Source organism: Gymnogyps californianus, chromosome 1 (genome assembly GCF_018139145.2).
Source record: "Gymnogyps californianus isolate 813 chromosome 1, ASM1813914v2, whole genome shotgun sequence".
In the NCBI taxonomy this organism is placed as follows: domain Eukaryota; kingdom Metazoa; phylum Chordata; class Aves; order Accipitriformes; family Cathartidae; genus Gymnogyps; species Gymnogyps californianus.
The window spans coordinates 66,623,239-66,644,136 of NC_059471.1; the positions used below are offsets into that span (position 1 = coordinate 66,623,239).

The following is a 20,898-nucleotide window of genomic DNA, read 5'->3' on the forward strand; positions in this document are numbered from 1 at the left end:
TGCAGTCTTCACTGTAACAGAGGCTTAGCTCATTAATTGCTTTGAAGATCAGGGCCAAGACCTTTAGCTGGCAGGAGGAGACCAAAAGCCAATGGAGAGACTGGAGTGCTAATACCAGCCTAAACCTTGCAGGAGCCAGGCAGTCCCGTTTTTGTGCCATCTGGAGTCTTATCGTTGGTTTTACATCCAAGGTGAGAAACAGTGAATTACAGTAATCCAACCTTGAGCTCTTTAGCCCTGTTTGTAGAGAGATGTTGAGTTTCCTAGTGAATTGTTGATGTAGAAAAGATGCATTTAGTAAGTGATGCTCCATGAAAGGCACTATTTTATTTTATGGATAGGTATTTCCCACTTGCTCAGTTTCTAGCTAGCTCTTTGCATCATGTCCTGAAAACTGTAATAACAATGTGTATGGGTTAAGTTTCAAAAAACTGCTCTTCTTTCAGCCCCTAGTCATGTTTCGCATTTTTGCTTGGATTCAAAACAAGAACTTGACAGTATGATGAAGCTAGAACAGTATTTGTATTAATTCTGTGGCTATTGTTATGAATGATTCCAGTAAATTATAAACTAAAAAGGTTATTTTGAGATGCTGAACGGTTTTGTCATATTGCTTTGGATGTTTTGAGAATATTACATGTGCAGGCACTTTTGCAGTTACCCTTGTATAGTCAGCCATTTTTCCTTTTTATTACATGTTTTTTTAATATGTAAAAAGAGAGAAGTGAATCACTTAAATTCTGAAAACAGGATCATAACATCACAAGCATTAAACCCAGATCTAATGCAAAACAGCTCAATGTTTTTAAAACTAGATTTCAAACTGCTCCTTTTATGAATTGATTTAATTCAAGATTCTTTCTTGACAAGAAGCCTGTGTAAGAGACTTCATTCTAGCCAGGAATAAACAGTCTTGCAAAAAAAAAAAAAAACCAAAAAAACCAACTTACTTACTTATTGGCTCCTTTACATACAGAGGTATTTTGGAAAGAAGTGCCCTGTGGCTTACAGCATACTAGTAAGTGCAGAAGGGAAAACACCACCACAGAGTTTGGTAATGTGGGTATATTGAAGCTCTTCATAAAATGAAAAATAGTGTTGTTCCAAGTATTTTAACACAGAACTACTAAAACTGAGTCAAGCGTTAGCTCTTTGATGGCTCACATGGTTCAGATATTTCTGAAAGCTGGCTGTTTACCTGGGAAGTGGAAGAAAAGGGGTTGTAGGTGCACTGTTTATCAGAACAACTTTCCTTTGCTGTGTAGGAGTATAAAAGATTTCTGAGCCCTGGGGCAGCTGAGTGAATTGCTCTGTGGGATTGAACAGCAGACTGCAACTTTATTTTAAGTGCATCTCTGTCTAAAAGGTGTACATATCTACCTACATAATTCCTTTGTATACTAAATAAGCCCTAGGAGGAAACCTGAGATATGAAAACTCAAAGGTGTTGGTTTTCTTTTGGAAAAGCTCACCTTTGGGTATTCGCTGCTGAAAGCTGTAGTGACTGGCTCCTGGTTGTAGACCATGGCCACCGCTCTGCTCGTGCGCAGCATCTTCCAGGCAGCGGCAGCCTGGCAGCACTGCATCCTGTCTCAGTGAATATTGTAACTATTGTAAAGTATGCTATTTAATGAGACTTATTCCTCCTTTGCCCAATAGCCTATAGCACATATGCTATTTACAGTTGCTGTCAGGCAGGAGTGCGTGGGCTTGCTGCTCTGCCTGACTGGTGCAGGTAAAATTATTGAGTGACTTAAATAGCTCCCTGTTGGCACCAACAGAGCAAGACCATGTTACATAGCAGAAACCAAAGAGGGGAAGAATCTCAGTACCTGTCTTTCGGGAAACACTGTCCTTCCTTCCCCACAAATAAGCTGCTACCACCCCTTGCTGAGCATCAGGCAGGGGTTATTTCCTGCTCAACTTTTGTGGTTCCTTACTGGCCATTCAGCATCGTGTCATCTTCATTCTTGAGATGTCCTGCCTCTCCTTGCTTCCCCCTATTAGCAGCTGCTTAACTTCAGGGTCTGTACTGGTGCTACAGACAGCCTCTCTGTCGTTAATATTCTGTGAAGGAAAGTGGTAATTAAGATTATATGCAGCTAACTTAATTTTACATTTTACCCAAAACCTAGCCGGGTTCAGTCTCTGTAAGTTCCCCTTTTCCAGAGGCATGGAGCATGCAATGGAAAGCTCCCCATCCCTGAGAAGCAGAGGCCTGAAAGCAGGCAGGTCAACCTGCTCCTGAGTATCTATTAACTCTTTTCCTGGAGGATTTAAGGTAGCTCCTGTTTTGTCCACCCAGTGAAGATTCTTCCCATGTTCCAAGTTCAGGGTACTCATAGGGCAGCAAAGATATCTGTGTATTGGAAAGTTTTGATTTAAGGGCTGTGCTGTATATAAATTCCTGGTTTGGTCAGATTTATTTCAAAGCTGATAACTACATGCACATCTACATCTTTTTCTGTATCTTCGGAATCGGTGCTGGCCTGGCTGGATGGGGAAGTGAAGGAGATAAGCAGATAGAAAACTCATCCCACAACTGTCATGAAGTATCAAACAAGTGCAAGTGCTGATGCAAGTGAGACAAAGGAATATATAGGTTGGGTTAGAATAAGAATAGGGCTACCCTAATTTTTGTAGAGGATACCAAAAACATGACTCCTGGTCTCTTTTGCATAGGCATTAAATGAGTTAAAGTGCAATATTTGAGACAAGATGTTGGGGGAGCCGTCAATATTAATTAATCCAGTAAAGAAAGACACTTTTGGAAAAAACAGTTTTCAAGCACACAAACCCTTCTTCAAGTCACAATGATGTTCAATGACTTCACTAAAACAGCCCTTGAAGGCACTTTATTTTATGGCACTACTAAACATACATGAATATTTATTTTTGTGCTTAACATTTGGCACAGCATTATTGAGAAGTCATTGTTTGCTGTCTGCTTAGCATACAATGGCTTCAAACAAATATGCTGCTGGACTGGAACGGAGTTTTGGTTGGGCTTTTTTTGTTCTCTTGTGTTCAGGGTGAAGTTGACTGGTTCATGAGGTTCACACGCATCTAAGGAGTGTCTCTTGCATCATATCATTGTCTCTGCAAGTCACCAGGGCTTTAGGGGGGAAAAAAGTTAGGAAAATAGTAATATTTGGGCAGTGCAGATATAAGCTCAGATAAACTGGAATAGCTGGCACAGGTCCAACATTGTTTACTGTAGCAATCCTCCCTTTTCTTCTTGTTGTTTCACAAAGATCAATTTGCAGATTTGACTCCTAGCCACAATAAGCAGAGGAGGCATCATTTTTTGAGACTTGGGGGTTTTTTGAAAAAACAAAACCAAACGGGAAGCATAGGAGACAGACTAGTGGAGACAAGAATGATATTGTAGACAAAGTTAGAGTAATCTAGAATTTGAGCTTTTGTTGAGAGAGACAGGAAACTTCTGGCAAGCCGTGAATGGGAGTTAAAGTGGTACAAGGCTGTAGTGACTTCAACAGCATCATTTTGGGTAGACACACCGAGATGGAGAATAATTGTAATGTGTGGTCTCTGTTTTCTTTGAATTGAAGACTAATGACACCCTACTTAATTTGGTCATGCAATTAAATTCTGTATTTCATAAGAGCTAATACACGGTTTAGAAAAATTTAATATTGCATTGCATTTGGCCACTACTGTTGCTTCAGTAATAGCCGAAATATCATAGAATCACAGAATAACAGCTTGGGTTGGGAGGGACCTTGAAAGATCATCTGGCCCAACCTTTAGATTATCTAGCACCCTGTGCAATCTCATCTTAAAAACCTCCAGTGATGGGGACTCTACCACATCCCTGGGGAGGTTGTCACAGTGAATGATTGGTCTCACTGTAAAAAAATTTCTTTCTTTTATCAAGTTGAAAACTCTCCTGGTGCAACTTGTACCCGTTGCACCTTGTCCTCTCCACGTGGCTCCTTGTGAAGAGAGAGCCTCTGTCCTCTTTGTTGCCACCCTTTTAAGTGGCAGCTGGAATAGTCCTCCTGTGATGAGGACCCCCCGAGCCTTCTCTTTTCCAGGGAGAAGAGACCTGACTCCTTCAGTCTTTCTTCACTGGGCAGGTTCTCCAGCTCTTTGATCATCTTTGTGGTCCTCCTTCAGACCCTCTCCAGTCTGTCCGTGTCTGTCTTGAATTGTGGGGACCAGAACAGGACACAGTACTCCAGGTGCGGCCGGACAAGCACTGAGTAGAGTGGGATGATCACGTCTCTACCTCTCCTAGTAATGCCCCTGCGGATGCAGCCCAGGATCCGATTTGCCTTGGTTGCTGCAGCGGCACACTGCTGACTCGTGTTCAGCTTGTTGTCCACCTGGACCCCCAGGTCCCTTTCAGCATATTTTCTCTGAAATTCTGGAGTAAAAATCTAGACTACAGTCACAAAGTGTAAAAGTGATAATTTAAAGTTACAATGAAGAAACTTATTACTCATACATGTAACTTTAATTTACTTTTACTGTTTGGTGTCTTTTATGCTTCATAATTTCATGCCGCTGTGTGTTTCTAATGTATCTACTCAACTTGAAGCTAACAGGATAGGCATTTCCCAGTATTCTGGGTAAGGCTAAATGGGTTGCAAACATGTGCTGCCGAAGACAGTATGTCTGGATGTCATGTGGTGGGGTGGATGTCACATGAAGACCCCTTATTTTTTTCAATATGTGTTATCTAAAAGATATTTGGTTTTGGAGCTTTTTCTTCTGAAATGTTGGCATTGCCATTGAATAGACTTCACATTTTGGAAGTTGAAGGTGAAAATTAACAGCTCAGTCAGACTCTGAACACTGGTGTTACAGGCACAAAATAAATTCACAGATGTCTATTGAGTGTGTGAAATGAATAGACTACGTGGCTATCATTCTAAAAAGATTATTCAGGAGATTTAATTAAAAAAATTGTTTTGTCCATTCTTGCAATGTTTCTTAGTAAGAGTTAAATAATTTTCTTAAATAAATTTGCGGTTGGTACAGTAATTAAGAAGAAATAGTAAAAAAGTCATCTTTTCTTAACTTTTTCTTCTGAATACAGTCAGGAATTTTCTATAAAAAGTTTTTCCTCTGATAACTGGGGGTTAGTAAGTCCACAGGGTGTTCTACTTCTAGTACACAGAGAAAGATTGTTTACAGTACAAGGATGAGGAACTGGTGTGGGCACTCAGAATTACCTGGATTCTGTTCCCAGCCCTCAGACAGACTCCTTTGGGACTGCACCACCGTGCTTTCTAGAAAATTTGGACATCACTGAAGTGGAGGCAGATTATGAAGCTCAAGCCTTTAAGGTTCCTCAATCAAACTGAGATCTCAGTTGTATACTGTATATCTGGGGAACCACAATGAAACTGTGAAGTCTTCCAGAAAAGTTTTTAACTCCTTTTCTCTTTAAAAGTTTGTCATTTCCAATGCTAAATACCTGGAACCCTTGGAAACCTCAAAATGAGTATTAAACCACTCTCCAACCTTCCAGATACTAACAGTTTCACTAGGCATGGAAACAGAGCATGGCATAACAGCTCTTTCAGTCAGTGTTTATTCTTTGGTTGGCTTTTTTTTTTTTTTTGGTAGTAATTCAATTTGCTAGAAATGTGACATAATTTCCAACAGTACAATGAAGAAAATTGCATACTTAATCATTATAACAATCATTTCTTTAGTGAGCTTCACTGCCTCCCTACAGTGGAAATACTGAATAGGGGAGAAGGTTTGCATGATTTCAAGAATGGCTAAATGCCAAGTATGCAAACCTCTGCCACAGCAGAGGTTGATTTTTAGTAATTTAATGCTATTTCTTTGCTTTCCTTCTCCTCTCTTTTGTTTTCCCCCATCACTTGTAGAACTGGGAAAGATCCATCAGACTACTAGTTGGAAGATGATGAGAAAAACCACAGCTGAGAATTACTATGTTTGATTTTTATTTTTGTCTGCAAAATTAAAGCTTATTTCTAAGCTACTGCCTGACAAACTCAGTCTCAGTGGCAATAGTTTGTGTAGGCAACTGGCAAGGTAGTATATGCGCAAATTAGAAATGTGTTGTTAGGTGTTCAGACAATAATGGAGGTTTCTCTTGGCACCCTCTATTAAAGAGAAGATAAGGTAACCATGAAAGTACTGCTGTTGGAAAAAGTACTAAGCCACCGCTGTTTGTTCATTAGCCTCCTTGGCTAGAATGTAATCTTAGCTGAAGAGCAGTACAAGCCAGCCCTGAAAAATTTGATTTCAGGAGAATAGATTCCTGTTCCCAAAGATGAGTAAACGTCTCTTTGAATGAAGCTATTTGTGCAAGCCTTGCAAGTTTATAATTGGTCATCCCATTATGGGAGGCCTTTGATACAGTTAGTTTGTGGTTTAACAGGGGCTTCTCCTTGTTCAAAAATATTTTCTGGAGCTGAGACACAGAAAATAACAGACTAAACTTGTTTTGCAGGCATCTTTCCCAGGAAACCTGCAACTAGTCCTCGTTCTGCGCCCAACAGGATTTTTTCATCGAGCTCTCTCGGACATTGCTTTCAAATTCAACAAAGATGAGTTTAAAATGAAAGTACCTGTAAGTAATCCTCTGTTTTCACTTTACTATCAGGAATCTGTTAAAGTACTTAATGTAGCCAGTGCGGACCAAAAAAATCCCAACAAAAGGCCATGCTTAAAGGCAGTTCCAGCAATTTTGGCTAATTCATGATGGTTTATTCTTGAAAGAGTATGTGAATTTTGAGGCAAGTGCATTTCCCATGGACAAATACTATAGTTTCTATCATTTGAGCAAACTTACAACTGATGCCTGTTGTTACATTGCCAGTAAACCCACTGAATATACTGTTGTTTGTAAATGTACAGCATTTATATTTCAAAATAAACTTTGAAACTATGTGAGCTAAAGATATACAAGTTATTTTACTCATCAGATGTAAATTTCAAGGGTGAAAGATAGTCTTTAAGTTAAGATACTTTTCCCCCACCCCTCGTTTATTTTGGGGAACCAGTCCTTACATGCCAAATCCATGGAGATACTATTGTTCTCTCCCACAGACCCAGGATAATAAGGGAAAATGAACAAGAAATGAATGTTGCTCTTAGAAAATAGCCACGTATGGTTTATCAAGATAAAAACCCTGACAGTGTAATTTATGTTGTATAATCCATAAGCTTTTTTTTTTAATATGCCTGGTGCTCATGCTCATATGCAGTTATTTACATTTACATCATCTTCAACCAAAACAACCGTTAAGCTTGTTTTTCTATACCCAAAGGAAATAGTTCCATCACTTGCTTCTGTATTAAACTGAATTTTCTCTATCAGAGGCTGAAGGATGGGGCTTAGAATCCTTAACAAGGGACTTCTCACCACTGATCGTGTTCACTTTTTTCTTTGCTGCTGCAGATCATAATGCTGGGCTCAGTATCAGAACTGCAGGGTTACATTGATAAAACACAATTAACAGAAGATCTTGGTGGCACCCTGGATTACTGCCATAACAGATGGCTGTCCCGTCGCACTGTAAGTCTTAGTTTTTGTTTTAAATTTTCAATTTAATGAACCCTTCTGTTTTGTACCCTGTCATTTATAAAAACAGATTCCAAGTGATGCAAGTTGACTTGCTCGGAGTGAGAAGATGTTCCCAATGGTACTTAGTCATCTTAGAGAAATAATGAGTAATAATTTGGGAGTGGTTTTCTGAACACTTGGAGCAAAGGAACTACACTGTATTATTGTGTTGAGGTTTATTGGTTTTGCTACGAGAAAGAAAAAGCTCAAGTTGTAAAATAACTCAGGAGTATAAAAATATGAGGAAGACACACCTGATACAAGCCTAGGAAAAATATACAATTAAGGAATTAATGGTGACGGTATCTGTTGCTTGCAAAATTATACTTTGACCATTTTTCAGTCTTGTAATTCATCTGCTCGGGTTTGTTTTGAGAGTTATATTTTGTGTATATGTGTCTGTTTGTACATATGCATGTGATGAGCATGAAACATCTTTTTATTCCAAAAGGCTATAGAAGGTTTCGCCCAAAAGGTTAAGCAAACAGCTCAGATTCTTCAGTCCTTTGGGACTGAGCTGGCTGAAACAGAACTACCAAATGATGTGCAATCAACCAGCTCCCTTCTTGCAACACACACAGAAAAGAAGGACAAAATGAAGGTATGTAATTTTTGTAAAGATGCTGTCTTCTAGTTAAACTGTGTTTTAATTTATAGCTAATAATGTTAATAGAAAATCTGGAGGATGTTAATAGGCAGTAATAAAGCGAAACATTGAAATCTTATTGAACTTGTTTTGCTTGGTTTGATGTTAAAAATCCTTTTTGCATTTGCAAAAATGACATTTCTTGAGGCTAAGTTTACATATGTACGAATGCATAATGATTTGTGTGTGGAAACAGAAATTCCTTTGTAAGTAGTGGTGTGTTTAATTTGTAGTTTTGTTTGCAACAAGAAATTTGATTGTATTTGCTTGTATATGAAAATATATGACCTTTTGAAGAATCAACAAATGTTCTTTCAAATCAGCTTAAATGAAAACTATTTGGGGGTTTCAAAACTGTACCTCTAAAACTTCTGAGATATTTGTAGCCTAAGGAGACACTAGAAGGCTATCTATCATGAAAATTCAACTCAGTTACACTGGGATCTTAAGATGGTAAATGTAGAAAAAGCTGACATTTTGCATTTACTGTCTGTATTTGTTGTCAAACACTGCTTTTAATCAAACTATGCTTGCTCTATTGCTATTAAAACAAAATCCTCTTTCTAGTTTGGTGTCTTATGAAGTTTGCTTAAAAAACCAACAACACACAACTACAGTGATGGGGTTTTGTTTTGTTTTGTAGGAGGATATCAGGTTAGCAGTAGAACAGGGAGATGATATCCTTGGAAGTATTACAAAACCAGTTACTGAGAATCCTGAATACAAACTGAATCAAGATCAGCTAGACAATCAAACAACGGTAGAAAGGTGAGAGGAGCAAAATGCTGAACATGCTGCTTTTCTGGGTTTTTTGACCCCTCCCCAGCTCTTTTACTTAGTTCCATATGCATGCTTAGCAAATAAGCAAATGTTACAATATGAACATATAAAATGTACTTTCAGAAACAACTCCTCTGTCTGTTGTCAGATCTGTCCTGAGCAAAGTAAACCCCTGATGTCCATTACCGGGTCACTTGGCTATAAGAAAATAGGGGATGGGGTTTGAGTTCCAGTACCAACAAAGTAAAACTGTTCTTTTTTTTTTCCTTTTTGTCCGATTTGGACTATGTAGTTGAGCAGCTTTTCCTTATTTTAAAGAATATCGATGCTTTGTTTAGAGACTAAAGTGCAATCCAAGGAAATTTTGCTGCCGTAAGGAAAGCAGGAGGGGAAGACAGAAGTGATATATCCCTTCTTTTCAGTAGATTTGTCCACTTTCATTAAGTCCTTTTGAATTGAAGTAGGAGGCTTTTCTTTCTTTAATGTGCCCAAAGGAGCTTCTAACATTGCTGATATCAATGTTGCTAGTAGCCTTTAAAGGGCTACTAGGGAGTACACTGCTCTTGAAGTATATGTGCACAAACTTCCTATATGCTTCCTTTGGGCATATAAGTAATAGATGTTGTTTTCCTTTGCTCCCCACCCACCAGCTCCCCTTAAGTTGCTGCCAGGTTTGAAGACATTATATCACCATAGCACAGATGTAAATTTGCACAAAGCTATGAAAGCATAGCTCATTTCCCCCAGGCAGTATTCTGCATTCTTTTTTTGTCTGTCATTCCATGTTGCTGTGACAATTGAGCTGACTTGTCTTTCCAAATAAGTGTCCATTCCAATCCACAAAGCTTGGCAGAAGTCACTTTTTTTGGTCGTTGTTGCTATCGGCTATCCTAAGGACAATCGGGGTGGGGGTTGCTAATTTATCCAAAATGTTCCGACTCAATACAATATCTGACGGAAGTTGGAACAAACTTTGTGTGGGTGTGTGTCCCCGCCTTTTTTCTCATCAGTTTTAACTTGTAAATTCAGGGTTCGTTTCTGTGCTATTGGAGACAAAAGTTCATTAAAATTCTGATGTATGGCCTTCCCTGGATGCAGCCTAAGTACAGCAAAGCGCACTGTAAAGATAAGTCCATAGAATACCATACTGTCAAATGCAATATTGGAAGATAAGTAGAAAAGTAAAAGTTTTAAGGCATTAGCCAAAATTATAATTGAAAAAGGCTCTTTTCATCACAGTACTGCTGTACACTTGCCTGTGATATTTAAGTAGTAACTCTGCTCAGAAGAGGAGGAGCAATGACCTTCAGGTTTATTATAAGCCTTGCTCCAAGGAATGAAATGTAAGGGCAGCTGGCTGGTCACAGCAGTATGAATTTTTGCCTTCATTTTTCTTTATAGCCCAAGGCTTGGGTTCCTCTGGGTCCTAGCCCACACACATTTGCATGTTTTCTTTATGTTTGCTAGCCCTGAGTTCCCATGTCCCCAGGCCAGAGCTGAGTAGTAGTATGTGCAGCAGCTAGCTTCAAATCAGCACTTGCCAATTTTTCACAACTTAATGTTTGTGTTGGGTTTCAGTTTTACATCAGTGTTATTCTAGGAAACAATTGTGTGCAATACTCAAAAAAGTTTCCTGTATCCAGTTTATTTTTTCTGGAAAATATTGCTTTGGGGAGGCTTTTTGTTTACTGTGGAAGATTGTATTGTCCCTTGAAGGCTGCACCCATCGTTCTTACAGTATTTCTTTTTTTTTTTTTTTAAAGGCTTCTGGCTCAATTACATGAAACAGAGACTGCCTTTGATGAGTTTTGGATTAAGCATCAGCAAAAACTTGAGCAGTGTCTGCACCTTCGGAATTTTGAACAGAATTTCAGAGAGGTGAGAACTTCTTGGTGGCAGTCAATATTTGGTAACGTAGAAATGATTGAAAAGAAAATACTTCCCTGTCTTGTTTTTGCAGCTCTTGTGTGTGCTTGAAAGCTTTCTCCAACCTTTTTCTTGTACGTGTCCTTACTTGACATACTGCTATCTTTACTACCTTGAATACTTGCCTATAGAGACATAATAGGTTCTCTTCTGCAGTCTTACAATTTTTTTTTCCACAGGCCCAGCAGTGTATAAGCATTCAAAAACTCCTTTGAAACCTGTTCTGCACCACAGAAGCATAATATGCTGGCTGCAATGCTTTCATCTTGCCAATAGACCCTTTTATGGAACCAAGACTTACCTAAACCTTCTGGCTGAAATTTTATGAAACAGTCTCCAGCACTGTGGGTGGGAAGTTGCAACCACACTGTTAGAAGCTGGGTGGAGGCTGAACTACAATTTTTACAGCCAGTTTCTGATCTCATGTTAGTTTAACTCATATGCTTGATGGCACCTACAGTCTCTTTACACTGATGTAGCTGATCTCAGAGTGTGGCCCCTGTGTCTCCATGGGAGCAACGCTCAGAAACCCTCTTACAAATGCGTGTCTGTCTGTACGTCTGTCTCTCAACCAATTGTTAGGGTGAGGACCTCTCCCTCGCATTTTGCTGTTTACGTTAATGTTGCTTTGCATTATTGTCATTTGGTAAAATCAAGATCATAAATGTTTCCTGAGCATTAGTCTTCCTGCATTTTTTTTTTTTTTTTTCAGTACCAGGAAATGGGATTACTTCACTGCCTTTTCTTTGTATTTGTTTTCATTTTGAATTGGGGGTAAAGGTAGGCTGACAAAAAAAGTGATTTGTCTCTGTGCCCCAGTAACTCCATAATGTGAGTCACCTGACTGGAAATAGTGGCTATCAGCTATTTAACTAATGGGCCTCCAGAGAGGTGGAATCATCTTCATTGATACATACCTGTGTCTCATTTCAGGTCAAAGCAGCTTTGGATATTGTGTCCGAGAGACTGTCTGCTTTCACAGATGTGGGAAACAGCTGTTCACATGTGGAGCATATTTTGAAAGATCTTGCCAACTTTGAAGAAAAATCATGTGTAAGAACTCTGCAAGTCTCCTTAATTTCTAGTATGACAATGTGTGTGGAGGGGAACGGTATTTAGTTATTGAGTCTATCTTATAAGCAGAGCTTAAGCTGACAACAGGGCAGAATCAGTGTCTCAAGTAATGTACAGAAGGAATTTGGAATAAAGTCTTTAACCATTAGAGCAGCCCAGTTCTTGGGCATCCCTCAATAAAGAGCAGAGTGACCAGTCACAAAGTCGATGTGATCAGTTCATGGAAGAATTGCATGAAGTGTCTACATAGCCAAGTTCTGCACTTAGTGATCAAGGGGCCACTTCCATTCCTATTAAAGCCACTTATTTCATTAAATCTCAGAAATGAGAAAGCTGTGTATTGAATGTACAATATGTTAAATGATGACCAACAGAAACATACGCTCTGAACAATGTAGAAAGGGAACCTTATTATGGTCTGTGCTTCACAATAAAATATATAGCTATAGAGCTATATAAGAGTGAGGTCGTTGCTCTTGAGGCTGAGGTGCCGGAGTTACGTATTTTTTAATTTGGGTTCAGATTGCTGCTGTACTCCAAATTGCATACATATGCACAGAACCATGCTGCTGAATAACTAAGGCATAGAAAGACAATAGCGGTTCCTTCACAGGGAGGCACGTGATTAAACTCAATGTTTCTGAAGTACTCTGGTACGATAAAGAAGGAGGCATAAAAGTTCTTGGGCATCTGGGAAGACAGGAAATCACTTTGATTTATTAAGCAAGGCAGCTGTTAACTAAAGATGTGTTCTTTAGCAGCATGTGTATTTTACTGCGTAAAAACAAATGGTATAATTTTTAATTTTTTTCATTGATGTTGATCCAAGGAAAGATGTGCCTAAATCAGTGCTTGCTTTCTTAGGAAACTATAGCAAAAGCCAGAATGCTAGCCTCAGAGGGTGATGCTTTTATTCAAAGCAATCATTATGCCGTGGACTCCATTATTCCAAAATGCAGTGAACTTCATCATCTCTGTGATGTCTTCACTACTGAGACAGAACGGAGGAGGAATCTTCTTAACAAATCTCTAGAACTGCATGGCTTACTAGAAAAGGTAAATTTTGTATGGAACAGTTCTGTTTCCCATCTTGTTTGCTAAAGCCTCAGTCAACCAGTTGTCATAATGGCAGGTAAAAATATCTGGGTGTGCTGGAAGTTCTCTCCTTAAATAGCTGAATACATCACATGTAGAGGTATGAAATGTTTTAGACCTCTTAGTGTTTGATGCTGACATCGGTGCATTCTGAGCCTGTTCTTTTCTCTGTTTCTAGTCTATGAAGTGGTGTGATGAAGGAATTTATCTGCTGGCTTCGCAGCCGGTAGATAAGTGTCAGTCTCAGGATGGTGCAGAATCAGCATTACAGGAGATTGAGAAATTCCTGGACGCTGGTGCAGGCAATAAAATCAAGGAGTTGAATAAAATTTACAGAGAGTATGCACACATCCTCAATGAGGACCTAAAGGTACCGGAAGGCATTTATGTGTATCTATGCGTTCATTTGTTAATTTTAGAATTGCTTTCTTGCGTGGCCATTGATAAAGCTAAAAAAATCAGTACTAGGGGTTATACCTGGGAACTGGAAAGCCAACACATTTCCCTACCTGAGGTGCTAGTCCTGTATTATCTTTGGATAAGCATCAAGGGCTTCAGAGCCTTTTAATAACTACTTCAATTTTTCAGATAGTAGGATTGCTTTTAAAAAAATTTCTCCCAAATGAGTATTTGAAAAATTTTTTCATGTAGCAAAAACATGCCTGTCCTTGATACTTGTATGACTTCTGCTTTGTAACTGCCTTTTTTTTTTTTTTTTTAAGAACTTGAGAATATGTCCCTTTTCCTCTTGGTTGATCTCTTCATATAACAGAACCATTAGACACTGTCAAAAAAACTTTTCCCTATTTTTTTTTTTTTAATTGAAACCTGAACCCCATTGGTTTCTCTACAGCAAGCACACAAAATGTTTTATGAAGTGATGTTCCAATTTTTAACTGTACTAAATGACTGTAAATTATGCCTTGTTAGGAGTGAAGAGTAGGGTAATATTTTTATATGTGGTATAAGAGCAATCACAATTTCAAATCTGTGTGCTATAAATGGGAGTGTAGCTTGTTGATAGGTCTCTGACGGATTTTTTTTTTTTTAATTTTTTTTTATTTCTGTGGCAACGGTAGGAGCATGTGCAAAAGGTTTTCCAGAAGCAAGAAAGTATGGAAGAAATGTTTCAAAAGAGACAAGTAAGTCTTAAGAAACTGGCAGCTAAGCAGACACGTCCTGTTCAGCCAGTTGCACCAAGACCTGAAGCCTTTGTAAAATCTCCTTGTACCTTTGCAGGTAAGTAACTGTAGTAGCCTTTAAGTAATTTTTTGTGCTATGCTGAGAAACTTAAAGAAACTTTCAGCTGTAATTTGTGGTTGCACAAACATCTGTGTCAGATCTGCTCAGGTTTTAACTGCTGTTTGATTCTGGTTTACATGCTTAGGTCTTCAAAGAGAATACGTATCCAACTCAGAAAGCAGTGCGCTTCGGAGGGTAAACTACAGAAGAGGAAAGGTAATTTTTTTTCTTTGTGCTTTTCATGCACGTACTGCTTGAGAAAGTCATAATACAATGGAATATTCAGGAACTTCAAGAAGAATAAGGCAACGCCACTGAAAAAGTGATGGTATTGCCCCTATCGAAGTAACACTGGTGAAGCAGTCATGTGGTCTAAATAGAGGCTGCTTTGTCGCTGGGCTGGGTATGAGGGAAGGTAAAGTAAATAGTTGCCTATATTAGGAAAAATGTTAGGGGCAGCAAAATATAAAATCTATGAACAGGAAACATTTATTATTTGCCAGTAGTAATTGGCTACTCTTAAAACTGGCGAAAGTGAAGAGGTAGTTGTCGTTGGCTCCAAGACAGCTTCACCTGACCTAATGGGTTGCCGTTCCCAAGTGGGGATGGTCTTCCTGCCCCGCCTCCAGCAAGGAAAGTAACCTGACAGCAGCAACAGAAACAAGTCGTTTCCCACTGGGTTAGAGAGTTGAATCAACTCAGCGAAGGTTCAGCAAAAGACAATGCGAGGAGGAAGGCAGGACCGCATGACCAGTAGGGACAACAGTTGGAGGAAGGGGTTAGTTCAAGGGGGGACTGAAAGCAGAACCTCTCATTTTTTTCAGCAAGCTGTAATTAGGTCAGCCATTACAGTAGAAGTTGTAAGAGTGAACTTCTGTGTCAAGTTAGGAAGTTACCAGAAAGTTAGCACAGTACCTCATTTTTTAGCTTGGAAAACAGACTAAGGCCAGTGTTGCCTCCAAGATTATGCTGATGCTCTGATGTTGTCTTCCTGGAAAGGGGCCTCGAACCACGGTCTTTTCTAAGCTGGCCTTTCATGGAAAACTCCCTGTGTCTAAATGTTCTTGTGTGCTTCAATACCTTCAGGTTGACTTGGATTTTTTTTGCACCGTTCTTGCAAATTACCTTCATTTTCAATGGAGTACAGTCTTTCCTGTGAAAACGCATGGAAGTAGAGCTCAGTGCAAAGCTCTGTATTTTAAAGTGTTTTTCTCCCATCTGTGATGCTGTGATGATTTTTGTTGTTGTTTGTTTGTTTCCTTCTTTAGAGTGAAATGACTGAACTCCATCAAAGCAGAGGAGGATCTACAATGGATGATGAAGAAAATCTAGCTGTGTTACGGCAGTAAGTGTATTTTGACAAACAAAACCTGCTTTTTCTCTGATTAGGTTCCAGCAAAGGCTGGGTGTGGCTAAGGATTTGATAAGACAAGTATGCTTCTCTGAATTAAGCCTCAGTGCTTTTTGAAATGCATTGGTTATGCTCTGTACACAGAGGAAGATATTTCAGTCTGTCTGCAGCATTATTTGTAGTTTATATAGTACCAGACTCTAGCTTTGCTGCAGCGAGGTGATGCTATGTCAGGATAACTACATATTTTCATTTCAGAGATGACATAGTTTTGAGTAATAAGCCTCCTGTAAATCTATCAGAGATTTTGGTCTCCATGCTTCGGAAGACTTTGTCTTTTTATTTGACTCATTTTAGGCCCTGTTTTGATAAATATTACGAAAAATCATTTTCTTATATAAAAACTAAACAGCATCACTTATATTCAAAAAATAACTTAGTACCACCTGCAACATGTATAGCAGAGCTTGCATTTCTACCTGTAAACTGGATACACAAAACTGTGTTTTCACTGTTACAACCCTGTGTTAAATTGTACAAAATCACAAGGGGAGGGGATTGGGGGCAAGCACGCTTGCTTGACCATTAAGGAAATTAAACTTAAAGCAGCATTGTGATATTTAAAGTGTGCCCTAAATGCCTCTAATTTAAAATGACCAGTGTAACTTTAAGTCTGTGCAGCTCTAACTCCAGCTCCTGTAATACCTGCGAACATAGCATAACCAGATTTTGTATGTGCAATGATCAAATGCTTCACTGCTTCAGTTCAGTTACCACAGCACTTAAAATGCTAGATTTGACTTTTCTCCTGTTCAAACACATTTTCAAAAATCTTAAAATATTTTAAAAATACATGCTTCTCAGTAAGAATATGTAAACTGTTGACAGAAACATCCATGAAACATCACATTTTCCATTACCTGGAAATTGTTCTTTTATTGTCTGAAGTAAAGTAGAAACACAAAGTTAATGCTGCCTCATTACTTTGCATAAGTGAATAGGCCTGCCTTAATTGTCCTTCTTTGTCTACAGGCATGTAATTAATGAACTTATTGAGACTGAACGAGCATATGTGGAAGAACTTCTCTGCGTTCTTGAGGTAAAGATTAAATTTCACTGCGGCTGTTAGTGAATCTATTTATCTCTTCCATTTCATGGATGCTCTTATGCTTTCCTTATCACTGTAATGCCTCTGCTTGTCCCGTCAAGCAGTGTGATCATTACATCTCTCTCATCGTATTTTCACAGAGGCAGGAATGTGCAATTTTTTTCTAAAAATATTCATGCAACTAGGATTTTGTATTAGAAAACACAAATTGGGCAGAAAATAAGATATGCCTAACTATTTAGGAACATAGTGAGATTTGTAATGATCATTAATTCCTGCAAAAGTTCATTCCAGAGTCTTGGGTCGACTCCAGGAAGGTTGTGTGTCACACAGGAATGTGAATCTGCATCGAGAGAATCTTGTGTCAGAGGAGAAAATTTGTTTCTTGCATCCCTCTTTGCATGTCTTTAAGTGATCTTCCAAATGTCTTGGGTACAACTGTGGGAACAGAGTGCCTTGTAATAATAATATCTTCATTTGAAATTGTAAAGGAAACAAAGGTGTTCCCTTTGCTCCACACTTGTGGAGGCACATCTGCAGTACTGCTGATTTACTTGTAGAAATACACTGCAGTATTCTGTGGTGTTCCTCAAGTTTGTTAAGTCTTCAGACACGGATGTGTCGTTTTGTTGTAGTCCAATTTGACTGTAGGAGGTGATGAAGTTGCAGATAACTGAGGTTGAATTATTTTAATCAGGATGAATTGGAATTGAGCCAAGTGGGTACTCTTGGTGTCCATGCCAATGTTAAGCTCCTAAATAGGAGCTGTCTTAAGTTATGGACTGGGAGTGATAATTTCTGAGTATATACCTTCAAGTAAGAGTACTGTATGAGGGTTTTGAACTCTGGTCTTGCTTTTGCCTAGTTTGTGCTCAGCTTCCCATAGCATTTATGTTCTGGGTCTGGTCCAAGTGCTAGAAGTGTTGATGACAGTAAGATGGTTGCATCTGATGTGTGGTAATAAAGCAAGGTAGGTCTGGAGTGGACCTTAAGGATCACTTTATTCTCTGCTTTTGTATGCAATGCTATCTGTACAGTTCTGTTCATAAAATATAGACTTTAGTAGTTGGAGGATTTTTGGTCCTTACTGCTGCTACTGGAGGGTTGTTGCAGAATCTTTCTATTCCTCTGGTATTACTCTTGTTTTGCATAGAGTATAGTGCAACCCTTTGTCTTGCTAGGTCAAGCTGTCTTGGTTTTCTGCCAATGTTATAGACTCTCCAGTAGTCTGACCATGCCAGGCACACTTCTCTGTGCCTCCTTGCAGTTTGGGATTCGTCTCTCTTGAACTTGGGTGATTGGGACTGCCAATAGTAATTCTGGATCAGATCTTTGCTGAGGTATGGTTCAATGGCAGTCTTCCAGCTTTTGAGTAATTCTAGTTATTAATCCATAGTTCTGGCTCTTCTCCCAATTCCTTTGTTTCTCGTATTCTATTAATCTTCCCATTTTTCCTGTAAAATAACCTGATACTCCTTTGTATGGATAGTGTCTCCTATTATTATGTCATATTTAATTGCCATGCATTTTCTCTCTGCCAAGGATTCCAATAGAAAAAAACAAGGCAGATCCCAAGATTGATTATTGGGAAACTGCTATAGCTGCTTTTATCCGAGTTTGATCCGTTTTCCTTTCATTAATAACCATAGTCATCCCACTTTAGTCTGTTAAATCCAGTAATTTTTATTGGGGAAAAATATTGGTCTAGTCTATTTTTAGGTATTGAATTCAATTCCTTTTTCCATTTACCTCGATACTTTTAGAACAGCTTTCAAACGGAACACTAAGCAAAGCCTTACATATTCTTAAAGTAAGATTAAATGATCCCTGTGGCTGCATGGAGTAGCTTTCTCTCTCCTTTCTTAAAACACAAGTACTGCATAGGTAGTAAAACATGAAGGCTTTTTATATTGAATTTTTAAAATAGTACTATGTCAGCCTGAAGTGAAAAAAAAATTGTCAAAAGCTTTTTGTCAATTTATGGATTTCATGCTTTTGTTCTTTCAGAATCCCAAAGTACTGAGCTCTGTCAGGTTTGTTTTCGCCTTAGCTAGGTTAGGTACCCCTTCTTTATGACAATGCTGGCTTTGCTGCTGTGTTCAGTATCATCTTTACTTCAAGTGGAAATGAATCATTCTCTTCATGCATCTCTTCACTGCATCTAAACTGCATGGTGGCCACAGTTGTTCTTTCCCTGTTAATTTTTTTTTAACTCTATTTTATGTAAACGATTTTTATCTTTTTTAAGGCTATACCACTTTTTTTTTTCCCCTCGTTCAGACTCTGCATCATTTTCCTATTTGGGGGAGAGATATGGGAGAGGGACCAATGGTTAGCTATCTATGAGCTACAGCATCTTTGCCTGTACTGTTGTTTTTTCTTTTTTGTGGTGTTTGAGGAAAAAATATCCAGATTTTTAAACAAATGTTTCTGACTTTAAAAAAAATCTAATCACTGTCCTATCCAAATGCTTGAATTCTTCAGGCTAGCTGACTTTACCAGCTAGTTCTCCTACTTTTTGTAGTTTGGACATCACTTTGAAATTGAAAATCTTAGTTGTAGGTGCACTTTTGCTTATCCTTTCATTTAATTTGTCAGTTTGTAACTCAGTGCAGTTTATTATAATCAGTGTCATTAATGCAGTGATCACCTTGTCCATGATAATTGTGGTTTAAAAAAAATAAATAAAAGAGAGAGAGAGAAATTTAATCCAAATCTAAAGTAGGTCGCATCATGTTCCTTCAGTGCCTCACATTAAGAAATCTGCTTACAATGCAGTTACTAGAGCATTCTTGCCGTTTTTCTGGTAGATTGGTTGGGGGTGTTTTGTTTGGGTTTTTGGGGGGGGTTGTGGTTTTTTGGTTTGTGTTGTTTTGGTTTGGTTTGTTGTTGGGGGGGGGGGGGTTTGTTTGTTTGTTTTTCTTTTTAGTGTTTTGAGAGATTAGTGACCTCAGGACCAGAGGAGAACAGTCCTGGGCTGAAGCCACCTGTGTGCTCTCTTTTCCTTATCTGTGCCAGATAAACAGACAAGAGAATGCGGCCTTATATGACAAACGGAAGATGTCAGAATCTAAAGTTAGGACTTTTGGTACCAAAGCTAATGAAAATGTCTTAAAGATAGAATTTGCAGCTTAATGGTTTCTGTTACCTGCAGAAATAACTACAGTCAGCTTGTTCCCTCATACTAATAGCTAAGACTAGCATGAAGGTTTGCGTGTGTACTGAAATTGTGGCTTTAAACTCAGATGTGTAAAGTCTTAACAGAAAAGTACGAATTATAATTTGTAGGCAATATGGGAATGCATAGTCTTTGCTTGGTGGAAGTGATTGCAAACTTTGTTTCATCCTTGCTTAACTAAAATTGCAGTAATTATTCAAGTATCTTTCTAAAGACTATAGGTCTGTCTTACTGGACTGATGGAAAAACAGAATTTATATACTTTTTTCATGATTAACACTGAGCTCGCTCTTTGCTGTCTGTTAGCCTGCAGGCAGGCTGCCTTGTCAGAGAGAGAGAGAAGTACTGCAAGTAAAGGGACATAATCAGTGTGCCTCTCTCCTGTGTTGCAGGGTTATGCTGCAGAGATGGACAACCCCTTAATGGCTCATCTCATTTCACCAGAACTCCAGAATAAGAAAGATATCTTGTTTGGGAATATGGAAGAAATTTATCACTTTCACAACAGGTGAGGATTTGCATTCAGATCTAAAAATAGCATTTGGATGGGATTCTTTACTCTTTCTTTTAATCTGATTTAAATTGTGAAAAGATCATTAAGTCCCACTTGGCTATCTGGCATGTCAAAATTCATATTGCATAGAAGAGGAAAAGCAAAATATCTATAAAAGATGAGCAAAGCTGTGTGAAACTTTATTCAAATGTTTGCAGTATACAGGTAAAATTTTGCATTGCGGCCCTCTTCCTGAAGAAAGGTATTGGGATCTGGTTACAAGCTAATTAAAGCAAGGTTTGTTTGTGTTTGGGTTTCTTTTATTTTTTATGAAATTTGCTATGGAAATTAAATCATTATTGTAAACCGCAAATTCTCAACTCTTACATCTGGTTGAGGGTGGTTAATTTTATACTTGAGTGACCTCTTTCT

General features: G+C 38.6%; 1 protein-coding gene across 3 annotated transcripts in view; it reads left to right on the forward strand.

Annotated features, from left to right (window-relative positions):
* MCF2L (MCF.2 cell line derived transforming sequence like) overlaps positions 1-20,898 on the forward strand; it is a 167,333-nt gene that overhangs the window by 130,029 nt on the left and 16,406 nt on the right. For all 3 annotated transcript variants that reach the window (XM_050895905.1, XM_050895914.1, XM_050895922.1), the window contains 13 exons: positions 6,458-6,577; positions 7,409-7,525; positions 8,025-8,174; positions 8,863-8,987; positions 10,763-10,877; positions 11,859-11,978; positions 12,864-13,055; positions 13,273-13,464; positions 14,174-14,333; positions 14,482-14,552; positions 15,605-15,681; positions 16,720-16,786; positions 20,366-20,481. In XM_050895905.1, the coding sequence (XP_050751862.1) occupies positions 6,458-6,577; positions 7,409-7,525; positions 8,025-8,174; positions 8,863-8,987; positions 10,763-10,877; positions 11,859-11,978; positions 12,864-13,055; positions 13,273-13,464; positions 14,174-14,333; positions 14,482-14,552; positions 15,605-15,681; positions 16,720-16,786; positions 20,366-20,481 (1,622 nt within the window). The remainder of the gene's footprint in view (positions 1-6,457; positions 6,578-7,408; positions 7,526-8,024; positions 8,175-8,862; positions 8,988-10,762; positions 10,878-11,858; positions 11,979-12,863; positions 13,056-13,272; positions 13,465-14,173; positions 14,334-14,481; positions 14,553-15,604; positions 15,682-16,719; positions 16,787-20,365; positions 20,482-20,898) is intronic.